The sequence below is a fragment of the Calonectris borealis genome, chromosome 11, assembly GCF_964195595.1.
Source record: "Calonectris borealis chromosome 11, bCalBor7.hap1.2, whole genome shotgun sequence".
In the NCBI taxonomy this organism is placed as follows: Eukaryota; Metazoa; Chordata; class Aves; order Procellariiformes; family Procellariidae; genus Calonectris; species Calonectris borealis.
The window spans coordinates 20,565,059-20,578,555 of record NC_134322.1 but is presented as its reverse complement, the minus strand read 5'-3'; the positions used below and the strand labels follow the sequence as shown (position 1 = coordinate 20,578,555).

Here is a 13,497-nt window from a genome sequence, read left to right as displayed (position 1 = left end):
CAGAACTGTGTTCAGGGTCCTGCCGTCTTCTGCTTCCAGGCGTTTCACGCATCAGAGGAGCTGAGCTCTCTCTCTCTCTCCTATGCTCATGCAATCCTGGCAGCTAAGCTCATCTTCAACAGCCTCTGTCGACAGGCAGTAATTCATAACACCATGGAGAGCAGGCACGCTCTCCTTGTAACTGCTGCTGTTTGCTTTCTCTGTCAAGGTGAGTGATCCTTAATTTGTTTATTCTTTGTTGGTGAAGGGGAGGTTGAAAAGGTGAACAGGAGATGGCTTTGGTGCAAATTATTTTTAAGAAGTGCTGAAGCTCACTCCAAACTAACGGATAAATGTACAGAATCCTAGTACAGCTCTTTTTGTTACGTAGTTTGTTGTTGTTTGTTTGTTTTTTTAAATTTCTCCTTGTAAAGTAGTTAAGTAGTCCTGATTCAAGATGCCAAACAGGACACACAAAGCAACAACATTCAGAAGAGAGAGCACCTTACATGTAAAGGTGTGGTTTTTACATATTGTAGCGAAGACCACAAGAAAGCGACAATATTAAACAGCTTTAAATATGTGCTGCAAACAGTGCACCTTCTCTCTGCAGATATGGAAAACACCAAAACATTTAAATTAAAAAAAACATTAATGCACTTCTTTAGATACAGTGGATGCTAGATTTAGAGTGCTGTTGACATATAAAAAGGCTGGCAATTTGGGATTGATTATAACAGAGAGTCGTTAAGATCTAGCTTTAAAATTATTTACCTAAAAGATTCGGAAGTACTTATTCCAGGAAATCTTGATCTGAGAGATATGAGATACCAATAAATAATAAGGGCAAAGCTAGCAGTTAAAAAGTGTGAAAGAAATGTGTTCATTTTTTAGTTAGCAAGTTGGCTTGAATGATTTCACTAATCTGAAAATAAAATTGCCCTCCAAGTGAACAGGAGAAGGGGGGGTGGCGAAGAAAAAAAAAAAAGGCAGTTTTAGCTGAATACAGTTTCACATGAGGGGGACCCTCTTGTCTTAGGGAGAGGGGAGCTCTTACAAAGATCGGAAAGTAACACCTGCCTTGTGAAACACTACAGATCAGTCACCTGGAGATACTTCTGCCTCCCACCTCTTTCTCTACTGAAAAACAACTGTCTGGCAAAAAATAAACACATCCGTGCAAATATCTGTAGATTCATATTTGTGTTTCAAAGGAACTGTAGAGTATGTTCAACAGACTTCAGTTCTGTGCCTTTGCCAAATTCGCATAGTGTCATCCATAAATGACAAAACATGCCTTTTCAGTTGGAGTGCTTGAGGATGTGTCATCCAGAAGAGAGTTTAAGAGAGAGTCCCCTAAAAATAAAAGGCCATTGGCTTTTAAATAGTGTCCAGCTGTCAGGATGGTTATCGCCTAGCTAGCTCTGGGAGTAAAAAAGTAGTTTGAAATACAGGCTCTCACACCTCATCCCAAAACACTGAAAGGCCTTGTTGTTTAAGAATTTCAGTTTCCAGCTTTTCTGTCGGCCACAAGGCACCACGAGCAGCAGTTATCAGTGGCAAAACAGAAAATAGGAATATATTATAAATAAAAATTACTTAGACTAATAAATGGATAATTAGCACATTTCTTTGAATGTGCTGAAAAGTCTTTGAATATAAAGGCTAATCAATTTTTAATCCTTTTTTTTCATATTTTAACAAGCAGGCTGTTATCATCACTATAATCACGCAATCATGACTCAGGCTAGAAAGCAGAGTTCTCATTTCCTGGGAATCCTTCTACTGCAAAACGCTCCGACAGCTTACAAGTGGCCTGGTCTGTCGGGTTACACTTTTCCCTTCCTCTGCTCCACACCCCTGCAGCTTCCGCAGGTGTAGGGGACTAGGCCTGTGAGGGGAAAGTGCTTTTGCACCTCCAGTTCTTCAGTAACTCCCTGAAACTACTTTTTTAACCCAATTGCAGAGATGTATGTGAGAAAAATTCTGTCATAGCACCGCCTTTCATTGCTTTTCTTCTCCCAGCCTAAGCGAATGCCAATCATGACACACTACTACCCATTTATGCGAGGCTTGGCCTTTCCCAGCGCATCACACAGATGCTAAGCAGTTAATACACAGCAAGACGGGTACCAACAGCGGCATTGCCCCCCGCTCCGGCCAAGCCTCCCCACACAGGGTGCTGCTGCCTCGGAGGCTGCTGGCCCTGAGGCTGCGCCTGCCTCCGCGGCCGCTCACCCTGTCGTGCCCTCCGCAGGCTGCGGCGGCTCCGAGGCCGAGCACCGGCTCTATGCGGCCCTCTTCGAGAGCTACAACCAGTTCGTCCGTCCCGTCAAGAACGTCTCGGACCCCGTCATCATCCAGTTCGAGGTGTCCATGTCCCAGCTGGTGAAGGTGGTGAGTACCCGCCTTCGGGGCGCCCGCGGGCGACGGGAGGGCCGGCGCCTCTCCCGACACACCTCTGTTTTCCAGGATGAAGTCAACCAGATAATGGAAACCAACTTGTGGCTGAAGCACGTAAGTAGAGCTCACTGATAGCCCAGGCGGCACCAAGTCACCTCCTCCCCAGCGCGGGAGGTGCTCCCCACTCCGGGCGGGGGGACCCCGGCCCTAACGGGCCGCGCCAGGGGCGGGAAGCGGCGCCTGCGGGTTCCCGGGAGCACCCGGCTCGCCAGGCCTCCCTCCCTCGGGGCAAAGCCGCAGCCCAGGGAGGCATCACGGGCACAGGCAAGGCCTCCACCGGCGCCCGGGGCCCCAGCAACAGCCGCCCCCCCCTCAGCGCCGCTCTCCGGCGGGAACGCCGCCGCGACGCCCTCCCCGGCGCGCTGCTGCCCCCCAGCGGCGCGCGGCGGCCGCGGAGCGCTGAGGGACGCCTCCCGCCGCGGGCGCCGGCATCGACAGCGCGCGGCAGATCCCTCAGCGGCTCGGGCTGCCCCCGGCCGGACGCGGGAGGGGGCGGGGGGAGCAGCGCTGCCCGGCCCGGCTCTGCCCGGCCCTCCGCGCCGCCCGCCCGGGCAGGGCAGGGCTAGGGCCCGGCCCCGGCCGACCGCCTGCAAGGGGGCACCTCCCGTCCCGTTAACTGACCGGCCAGAAACAAAGTCAACGTCGTCGCCCCCGACCCCTCCACGTTTCTCTTACCGACTCTGGGTGCTGCAGCATTTAAATACGGGCCTGGCTCGGGGTGCAGCTGTGAGTCGTCAGCTGCAGCCCTAACCTTCCTACACTTAATATTGCCGCTAAATACTGTATTTTTGCTCTGAAGACTCCCAAACACGCTGCCTTGGCAGACACTGATGCACAGGGAAGCACCTCAGCACAGAGGTCCCGCACAGCATCACTTCGTGCTGTTTAGCTCCCGGAAAGTGAGAACAACCCAAAAATGTTGACTTCACTTAAAAGGGTTTTTATGGGTTAAAAACGCAATTACTCACAGTTGCAGTCAGCTTAATAACCAACTTAATTCCTGGCTTCAGCTTAATATTCAACTTTGTTAAACTGGGGTTCAGTGAGCTCCGATGAACAAGACTGTTACTTAACCGAGCAATGACACCCTGCAGCTCTTTCTAACCCACCTACCCAGGGTCACTCAATGCTCACATCTAGCACCAGAGCCTCCAATGTATTCTCACCATCTCACAGCTACCTGGCTTTTTGAGACCTAAGTTATTATTGAAGTCCTACATTCTCTGGTAAGAGAGTGTCTTATTCCCTCTTTCACCTTGTTCCAACTACTGAGTAGACATTCCTGGGAAATGGAGTCACACACGTCTAAATCATATCTAGACCAATAGGCCCATAATATCCATGTGAATAAACACCAGACATACATGTTTGTTAAAGAAACATCTAATCATTGTAGTATCCAAAATAAAACAACCCTAGAAGTAACATGACAGCACTTAGTTTGAGTCTAGTCCACTGAATTTCACAAACCTAACATAGACTAATTTCTTCCATAATTAGATCTGGAATGATTACAAGCTTCGGTGGAATCCAGCGGACTATGGAGGTGCTGAATTCATCCGAGTACCATCTGGCCAGATCTGGAAGCCAGATATTGTTTTATATAACAAGTAAGACTCTTGCATATTTACCTTCTTAATTCAGGAAGAAGGGGTTGATGTTACTAGTTTAAAAAAAAACAGCAGCAGATTCACGGAATTAATTGAAAAAGCCTGTTTTTCAACACACCTGTATCCCACAGCTCCCTATTGCTGTACTTGCCTCCATGCCATCTACATCAGCATCACTGGGCAGGAGCCAGCTCCGAACCTGGAGCTGAAGTGGGCAGGCCAAAGTGAACTTTGCTTTTCCCCTTCACAAGTCCCCACTTTTACTATTATTTCTATCACTGTCTATAAGGGATGTGGCAAGAAATTCTCTTAGACTGGAGAGTTCTTGTCTGAGAGTCAGACCTTTGATTGAAAAAACCTGCAAATTCTAGCTTTTTAGCAGATAAACTCGCAATTTGACACCTTTACAATAACTGTTGACATATAAAAGCCACAGGCAATTTTACTTTGGATGTCAGTTTCTGTGACTGTGAGGAGCCAAACCATAACTAAGTGGATCCCTCTGCTATGTATGGAAGCAGTTCTCAGTGAAGTGGACTTAGCTACACAGATCCAAAACGTAGGTCTATGGAACAACAGTGATGACACTCCTTTTCTAACTGTGGCCTTAAAACTTTAAATTACCTTTTTAGTTTTACTGTTTCATATAAACAACTCAGGATATCAATGTGGGACTTAAAAAAAACCCTTCACCAAATGCACTCCTTATGCAAAGATTCACCCCAACCCTAATCCCTCTTTCCATAGTTGCTACCTGCACTGTCCACAGAAGAGGTGGAAACACCAGTACTGCAGGTATCCTCTTATCAGCCCTTGGGTTCTGATGTGCTTGATCTAGAACAGAATAGAGTAAAATAGTTCAGTTGGAAGGGACCTACAACGATCATCTAGTCGGACTGCCATTTGCAATCTCCTATTTGCTGCTTTGAATATTGATTGCACTGAGTCATATTATTCTAAGGGAGAATATTTCCTTTCAAATCCTCCATAGTAAATTTATACAGCTGTTTATTTCAGTTTAACTATGCAAATTTGACAGCCGCTGACTCAGTCCTGCACACGCAATTCAGCTCCATGTCAACATGTAATTGCTGACTTTCCCAAAACAGATTTTAAAGAGTTAATGTATATGATCTGAATCTATGAAACTACCTGGAGTAGTTGCATTCTGATTTTGTTATTTTTATTTGCTTTACAGTGCAGTTGGGGATTTCCAGGTTGATGACAAGACAAAGGCCCTATTGAAATACACGGGTGATGTGACCTGGATACCTCCGGCTATATTTAAAAGCTCATGTAAAATAGATGTAACCTACTTCCCATTTGACTATCAGAACTGCACCATGAAGTTTGGTTCCTGGTCTTACGATAAAGCCAAAATTGACTTAGTTTTAATTGGCTCTACAATGAACCTGAAAGATTACTGGGAGAGTGGAGAATGGGCTATTATTAAAGCTCCTGGGTATAAACATGACATCAAATACAACTGCTGTGAAGAGATATATCCAGACATCACATATTCTCTTTACATTAGGCGTTTACCTTTATTTTACACTATCAATATGATTATTCCATGTCTGCTGATTTCTTTTCTGACTGTATTAGTTTTCTATTTGCCTTCAGACTGTGGTGAGAAGGTGACACTCTGCATATCAGTCCTTCTATCTTTAACAGTGTTCCTTCTTGTTATCACAGAAACCATACCTTCTACTTCCTTGGTAATTCCACTTATTGGGGAATACCTCCTTTTCACCATGATATTTGTAACTCTATCTATTGTCATTACGGTATTTGTACTTAACGTGCACTACAGAACACCCAAGACACACACAATGCCTGTGTGGGTGAGAACCATTTTCTTGAACTTACTTCCCAGGATCATGTTTATGACAAGGCCTGCCAGTGATGAAGAGAATAATCAGAAGCCAAAACCATTTTTCACTTCTGAGTTTTCAAACTTAAATTGCTTCAACAGTTCTGAAACCAAATGCTGCAAAGATGGCTTTGTATGTCAAGATATGGCATGCAGCTATTGTCAGTATCAACGAATGAAGTTCTCGGATTTCAGTGGCAATCTCACAAGAAGTTCAAGCTCTGAGTCTGTAGATCCTCTGTTTTCATTTTCAGTTCTGTCACCAGAAATGAGAGATGCTATTGAAAGTGTTAAATACATTGCAGAAAATATGAAAATGCAGAATGAAGCAAAAGAGGTAAGAACATATTTTACTATTACTCAAAATGCAGACACCATTTGCCATTAGTGTGTTTTGAGAGAAATAGGGATCTCAAAAAAAAAAAAAAAAAAAGAAAAGAAAAGAAAAAAAGGACAACACAGACCATTATTTTATACAAGTAAATTACCCAAGCTGTATTACAAATATGTGCAATTTTGAATGTAGATAATTTAGGGGAGCGGCTCTGTTGCACAACATCCTCTTCACTGACACACGTATACTGAGTGAAGCATGTTAAGGTAACCACTGCTAGGGAAACATACTTGAGTATCCGTCCTACAAGATTCGGAGTGAGGATTTTCCAAGTTACAATCTTAATAGTGGAATTTGCTGACTGTATACCCTTTAGAAAGTTACATTCTCCCTCCCACAGCTTACCATCAATAATAAACGTCGTAAGACTGAATGTTCTTCACAGTGAGCATGATGCTTATTCTGCAGCTGCTGCAGAGTAAAGTGCTGTAGCTAAATGAGACAACTGCTGCAAGACGGGGACCATCATCTTTCATAAAGCTGCATCTTGATGCAATAAAAAAAAAATTAAACTTTTCTTTTTATCACGTTCCTCAAACATGCTAAGAATAGTAGTCACACCACCACAATCATCACTGAATTTAAATCCTCTGCAGTATGGTACCTAAAGTCAGAATGAAGTTACTTTGTTTATGCTGAAATCAGAACTTTATTTAGAATTAGTTGGTACAGAAAATATGGGGTTGTTTTGGATTTTTTAAGTCTGCCTTAACAAACAGGTTCTAAGCTAAAAAGCGCAAAATTTCAAACAACAAATGCATTATTCATTTATTAGCCTTCCTGAAGAAAAAGGAAGTAAAAATTTAAATTGTAATCTCAAGAGTAACTAAAATGATCACCTAATGTAGTTACTATTAATATATAACATATATAATACTTAAGTGTCACTCTTGTTATAAGGCCCACTGTAAAAAAAAACCTTAGAAAAATCTGTTTTTTGGAAACTTGGTTCCCTCTCTACATGAAAGGTAAGGAGATGAATTTTACATCATGCATGAGAACAATCAGATTTCAGTACTACATAAGAAACATACCAAATAATTATATACCAATTAATCTTTGTCTTTTTACGTACTGCCTAAAGACCAGTAGGAGCAGTCTGTTCCAGTAAAGTTTTCTGGACAAACCTGATCACCTAAGAATGTAAAGCTTTTCGCTTTTATTTTTGGCATACAGAAGAGAAATTGTATCTCATGAAGTCCAGTGTCTTGGTGAACAACTTTTTGTATTTGAAGAAGTAACTTTTGGCTTTGCCACAAATAGCATATTCAAATAAAGCCTCTTCAAGATGAATTCATTTGTAAATGAAAACAGAGATGTAAGTTGTGCATATATGAAAGACATCTACATATGGAAAAAAACTATGCTTCCCACATAAAATGTTACTAATTGCTAATGCAAGTTATTCATCTACTAAACATGTCTACTTGCTATTCAATTTATTTTTCAGATTCAGGATGACTGGAAATACGTTGCCATGGTAATCGATCGTATTTTTCTATGGGTTTTCATCCTGGTATGTATTCTAGGAACAGCAGGATTGTTTTTACAACCTTTGATGGCTGGAGATGAAATGTAAAGATTAAATAGTATGTTGTGAAATCAAAGAAAACTTTTGCCAACCAAATCTTCACTCCCACCCCAGCACCTGATGTCTCTTCTATGTGTAGTAGAATAAGGATTTCTCTTGGCCTCAACTTTGCTTGACCAAGAAGGCTTTGTTAAAAATGTGAAAAAGTGGAGAAGAGGAGGAAAAAAAAAAAAAAAAAAAGATTTTGAACCTTATGGACAGCTAATCTCAAAGTAGTATGAGCTATGCTTGACAGCTACTTTTTGCAATAATTGGAAAAGATGTAGTAGTACATTAAACTTTATAGGAATGGTTTAAGAAGGGGTTGATAAAGAAATGGAAAATTACATGAATATTCGGAAAGTCAAGACAGGTTGAATACTTTGGGCTACTAGATTTGTTTCCACAAGTCTGGTGCCAAGTCTCTTCAGACCATGACAGGATCTTCTGGGAATAAGTTCATACTGAGTTCAATGAATGCCCTCATGAGGACGAAATGGTTTAGGAAGCATACATACCAAATTGCTAGAATGCAGACATTGTCACCTGGTGTATAAATTGACTCAAACAGTGGGAGGAAAGGACCATGGGCAGGCTTTTTACAAAAGGAAAACAAATATGTAAATAATAGATGACGGTAATAAAGCAGCCATAATGTAAACTCTGTGCATCCCCATATTTCAATGTAAGAGAAGGCTGTCAGAAAAAACAAGCTATTCAAACCTAATAATGTTTAAAACTGTGTACAAGTAAAACACATGATAAGATGCAGTCTGCAGGTTATGCACAGGATCAAAATACTTTGATAGGATAGTGTGGATACAGAAGCATCCCACTATAGTGAACCGTTTTATGACAAGGGAAGGCAGGTAGATACAAAATAGTGCTGTAAAATATGCTAAAATTGCTTCTTAGGCATACTTTTTTTTTTTTTAAAATCAGTAACTGCAGATAATTTAAGGGCATGAATAAAGAACGCAACAAAATACTGTAATAAGAAAATATTTTGTAAAAATATGAACTGTTGTCTCTGTACCAAACTGGAAACTTTTCGGAAATACAGTGTAACAAGTGATGTAACATTTACAAAAATAAAGAGACTCAAGCTGTTGAAAATTGTGCTTTTTTTTTTTCCATTTATTTTGACTGAGTGACAAAAACCTATATAAGGTAGCATTAGCTATAGTTCAACACATTCAGAAACAAGTTGCACAACTAAAGGTCCATGCTTCTGAGTCTATTAAAATCATTTTGTTTCAGACACACCTGATGATAAGCTGAAGACCCTAAGGATTCAGTGTCAGCTATCTGTATTTATCATGAGCAGATTGTAGAAGTGACTAATAGAAATACATGCATTTGCAAAAATTGTGAGTTACTAGAATAAAGACTGGGACTCCATTGGCCAATATGCTGCCAATCACCTTATGATATAATTGGGCAGTCTACAGACATCATTTAACAAGGCAAAGGAGATGAGGTGGGAAGTAAAAAAAAAAATATATATATAGCTAATCTATAGTTTTACTTACTTTGCTTTCTGTTCAGGTAAGAGTAAACTTCAGTAATTCAAACCCAAGGAGGACTATAAAAAGAAATTTTGCATCTGAAGAGGAAATAAGATATCTAAAGTATTTCTGCAACTTCCACACAAAGAAAGTCATTGATGCATTGTTTAATCTTAGTAATACTGAGAAAGTTAAAATTATTATATTAATGGATTAAATCAGATAATCTTTGCAAATTCACCTTTAAAATTAATTATGATGGGAATAGAGGAAATATGGATATCCAATGCCAGATGTAATTGTATAACTGAAGAGGAAGAGTGACTCCCTTTACAATCAGAATTATTTATAAAAAAAAAAAAAAAAAAGGCTTGCTTGGCATCATTTCCCTGCCTGTGAGCCTTAAAAAGCTACACAAAACCAAGAATGACCTACAGGTGAAAACCATTTGAAATAAATATTCAATTATATATAAGTTATGACATAAGCAATCAGTATTATAATCAGTACAGTGCTATTCTAAAGGACATACAGGGGAAGGGGGGGGAAATATGTATCCATTTTCCAAATTCACAACCACTATAAAAACCTACATTATCAAAGATACTACAATTTACATTAAACTTCTCACCTAAACATATCATTATTAACGTAGTAATTTAAGCAAACAAAAACTTCCCAATACTTGCTCTAGCTTGGCATTACTGTATTAGCCCTGCAGGATGCAACTATATTATGAAGTACGCTGACAAAACTTTGGTGTAGGAAAACCGCCATCTATTTTAGAGTCTCTTCCAGAAATAAAGCTTTTAAGAAAGGTGGCACTAGAACGAATGTAAAGAATTTAAAATCAGTATTTAAAGAATATATTTTAATGGAATAAGTAAAAAGTTGCAAGTTAGTTTTCAACACTCTCTAGAAAAAAGAAAGTATGGAAAGTTGCAAGTCCTCGCTGCTTAAAGTTACATATGTTCTGTAAGTGAGAGAACCTATTAAAGGTAGCTTTCTAAGTTCGGTTTAACAAATGTGTGAAAACTTAATCATCTGTTTTTGGTTACACACCATAATAATTTTCAACCCATTTCCTTCAGAAATGCATTCCCCAATTTCCTTCTACCTGTGCTTAAAAACTTAATTCTGAGAAACACACAAAGGCAGGAAATGATTAACATGTTTGCAACTAACATACTGTATCAAATTCTTCATCAAGAATAAAGAAATCTGTATGTCCCGGTACATTAGAATACTCTTGCAACTTGGGAACTCATTTAATTGTCTTTGCCTTCCTTTCCATAGCCAATACAGAGATATCGATATACATGTATCCTGCAGGCATTTTAAGGCTTACTGTATTAATGTTCATGTTAGTATGATAGAATTAACAAGGCTTTAAATTTAGCAGCAAATTCCACTGAAAATTTATAAAGGCAAAACATAGCCAAAACGCTATTTTTACTTATATGTTGAATATATGGGAAGTTTAACTGGTATTTTTATTATTATTTTAAATTTACTCTGTAGAAACTTTACACTTTTACAACACATTCAAGAGAGCTGATAAAAATTCTCCTTTGCATATTACAGTAAATTGAAATAAGCAACTCTTACTGTGTAAATATCTGCAAATATTTAATACTCAATATAACAATTTATATAGTAATTTAATAATTGGACTACAGTGATCATCATTCAAAAATTTTAAATCCTCCTATTTCGCAGTAGGTGTCAGTATATGCTTTTTTGATATATCATACATGCAAGTGCTTGAGAAGGTCCTTTTAATTCTGATCCCATTTAGAAGTAACTTAGTAGACTGGCAATAAGCAAATTGACTTCTATGTGTCCTAGGGATGCCATGCTTTAATATAAACATAATTTTCTGGGTTTGGATTTTTTTTTTACTCTATCAGAAACATGCCTACAATGAATGTGCATGGAAATAGAGCTACTGCAAAACTCTTTAGAGCCTTATTAGTAGGAGGCAGATCCAAAAATATTTTATGCATTTGTACTGCCTATATGCGTAGGTACTATTATACTTGCCCATTTATGAATAACAGGAATAAATAACAGAAGTGATCCAATTATTGAAACTAGAAGAAAAGTCCATAAGAACATTCGATCAAGCACCTGAGCAATAAATTTCCAGTCTTCAACAACCTAAAAAACAAAGAGCGTAAGAGTTGGTCAGTATGTGTGAGAGAAGGTAAAAATATGGTACCAAACCCTGCAATTCTTAATCACATTACAGTACACTTTTTTCCAATCAGGTCCATTTGGTAACCCCCTTTAATACCTTTTTATAAGTACACTATGAGCTAGAACAGGAACAAACTTCCCTCTATGCAGATTGGTAAGCTATATAGACCAATACTAGATTTTAATGCAGAAACTGACCCTGAGAAGCACTGAACATCCTCAACTAGAGAGAGATGAAATCGGTATGCAATTTTCTAACATACTGCAGGATTTAGGATTCATGCCACAGCCTCATTCATAAAGTGGAATTCCCGGGCAGGAGCTAGAAGCAAAAGCTGTAAACAAACAAACAAACAAACGAAAAACAACCCAACCCCCCCCCCCACCACCACCACCTACTGAAACCAAAATATATTAAAAAAAAAATTAACAGTAGACAGCAGCTGTTGTGTTACATACAGGATCTGAAAGCTGTGAAGTACTGCTGCACAGAATTATACACTAGGGAGAATACTCACAGTACTTTCAAGACTATTTTCCTTTTTGATAGGATTATTCCTATCTGTACAGTTTTGCAAGTATAGTAGATATAATTGTGCAAGCAAATTAAACCTCTGCCAAACACTTGTCTTTGATTTGAACTGGAGCTATCCACATTTCCCAAGACTACTGCTTCCCAAGAGGTAAGGCTACAACAGCACTAACTGCGTAGTTTTTATTAACAACTTTTGCAGTTAAAGTTTGCATTCTCTGCAGCCCAAATAATAAAATACAAGGGAATCCCCAGTCAGCTGTATATTAATTTCTGATGTTTAAAGTCACAACAACATTACACCTGAAAAACAAAATACTTATCACCTCTCTTGTCACTCACAGTCAAATAGAGTAAGTTCAGTAAGCGAAAGAAAACCAACCCTTAATTTACAGGAAATCATGTATTTAATAGCAAACTATTCTATTTGTGTTGTTTATACAATGCAGGGGTATTAGATGCTGTTTTAACAGTAGATACATTTATGGAAAATCTAGGCTGGATCCCTTGTGATAATGTCAGAACTGAGTCCTGAGAAGGTACATTAGAGGAGTTAGCTTATTCCTAGGCTAGCACATGAGAACATGCTCTCAGCAACCAGCAACTTTTGAAGACAGTATTTCTGTATAAATTGAAAGAATCTCAGGCCTTGCCATCAGAAACAGATAGAGTATCATGAGACCGCACAATAAATGTCTGTATTTCTACGCTAGCCTGAAAATAGCACCAATGGTGCTAGTTTAAAAGCATGGAAAGAAAAACATATTCATAATGCTCTTACCCGAATGGTGTAAACATCCATTATGGATAGTTCAGAGTGCACATGTACAGAGTGAAAAAAAGCCTTTGACATCTTTTGATATAACTGAGAGATAAATAATAATAAGGCTAGAAGAGAACACTCAAGAAGTCACCTAGTCCATGTTTGATCTCAGCACAAAATGACAAACACATGGCTATAGCTTGTATTTAAACTTAAAATTAGAAATATAAGTTAGGGCATTAAAATTGTTTTTATTTGGAATTGAAAGCTGCAAAATAAGGCTTAGCAGTATTTATTCTGAAAAAGGCAAATGCATTTTTCAGATAGCCTTCAGGTACAACATCAAAATGAAAAATACCTACTTCTCTCATCATGAAAATAACATCCAGGAGCACTGTAGGGAACAGTTACAGTACATGCTCTTGTAACAGACAAGTATCTCTGAAAATGTGTAATTAACAATATGAATTTACTTCTAGAAGAATGCAAAAGACTTTAAAGAACCCAACGACCCAAGGACTGTATTGTATCAGTCAGTATCTATAAGAATTCTCAGTATTGTACCATACTTGTACTTCTTTCCAGTGGAAATAATTACACAGCTTC

General features: G+C 39.2%; 2 protein-coding genes across 3 annotated transcripts in view; one reads left to right on the top strand and one right to left on the bottom strand.

The window, feature by feature from the left end:
- CHRNA3 (cholinergic receptor nicotinic alpha 3 subunit) lies at positions 1–7,933 on the top strand. Its single transcript, XM_075160397.1, has 6 exons — positions 1–208; positions 2,237–2,376; positions 2,452–2,496; positions 3,943–4,052; positions 5,251–6,262; positions 7,770–7,933. Exons 1-6 carry the CDS (start codon positions 154–156, stop codon positions 7,896–7,898), a joined length of 1,491 nt encoding a protein of 496 aa, XP_075016498.1. The 5' UTR covers positions 1–153; the 3' UTR covers positions 7,899–7,933.
- Positions 7,769–13,497, bottom strand: part of CHRNA5 (cholinergic receptor nicotinic alpha 5 subunit) — a 20,270-nt gene continuing 14,541 nt past the window's right edge. The window contains exon 6 of one of the 2 annotated variants that reach the window (XM_075160398.1): positions 7,769–11,557. In XM_075160398.1, coding sequence (XP_075016499.1) covers positions 11,396–11,557 — 162 coding nt within the window. In that variant the 3' untranslated portion in view covers positions 7,769–11,395. The other variant, XM_075160399.1, reaches the window with a different exon arrangement.

What these genes read in the sequence shown, in the direction of transcription:
- CHRNA3 (XM_075160397.1), top strand. Translation starts at nt 154, where the DNA reads ATGGAGAGCAGGCACGCTCTCCTTGTAACTGCTGCTGTTTGCTTTCTC. An exon ending in TGTTTGCTTTCTCTGTCAAG is followed by an intron (nt 209 to 2,236) that starts GTGAGTGATCCT and finishes TGCCCTCCGCAG; the next exon opens with GCTGCGGCGGCTCCGAGGCC. An exon ending in TGTCCCAGCTGGTGAAGGTG is followed by an intron (nt 2,377 to 2,451) that starts GTGAGTACCCGC and finishes TCTGTTTTCCAG; the next exon opens with GATGAAGTCAACCAGATAAT.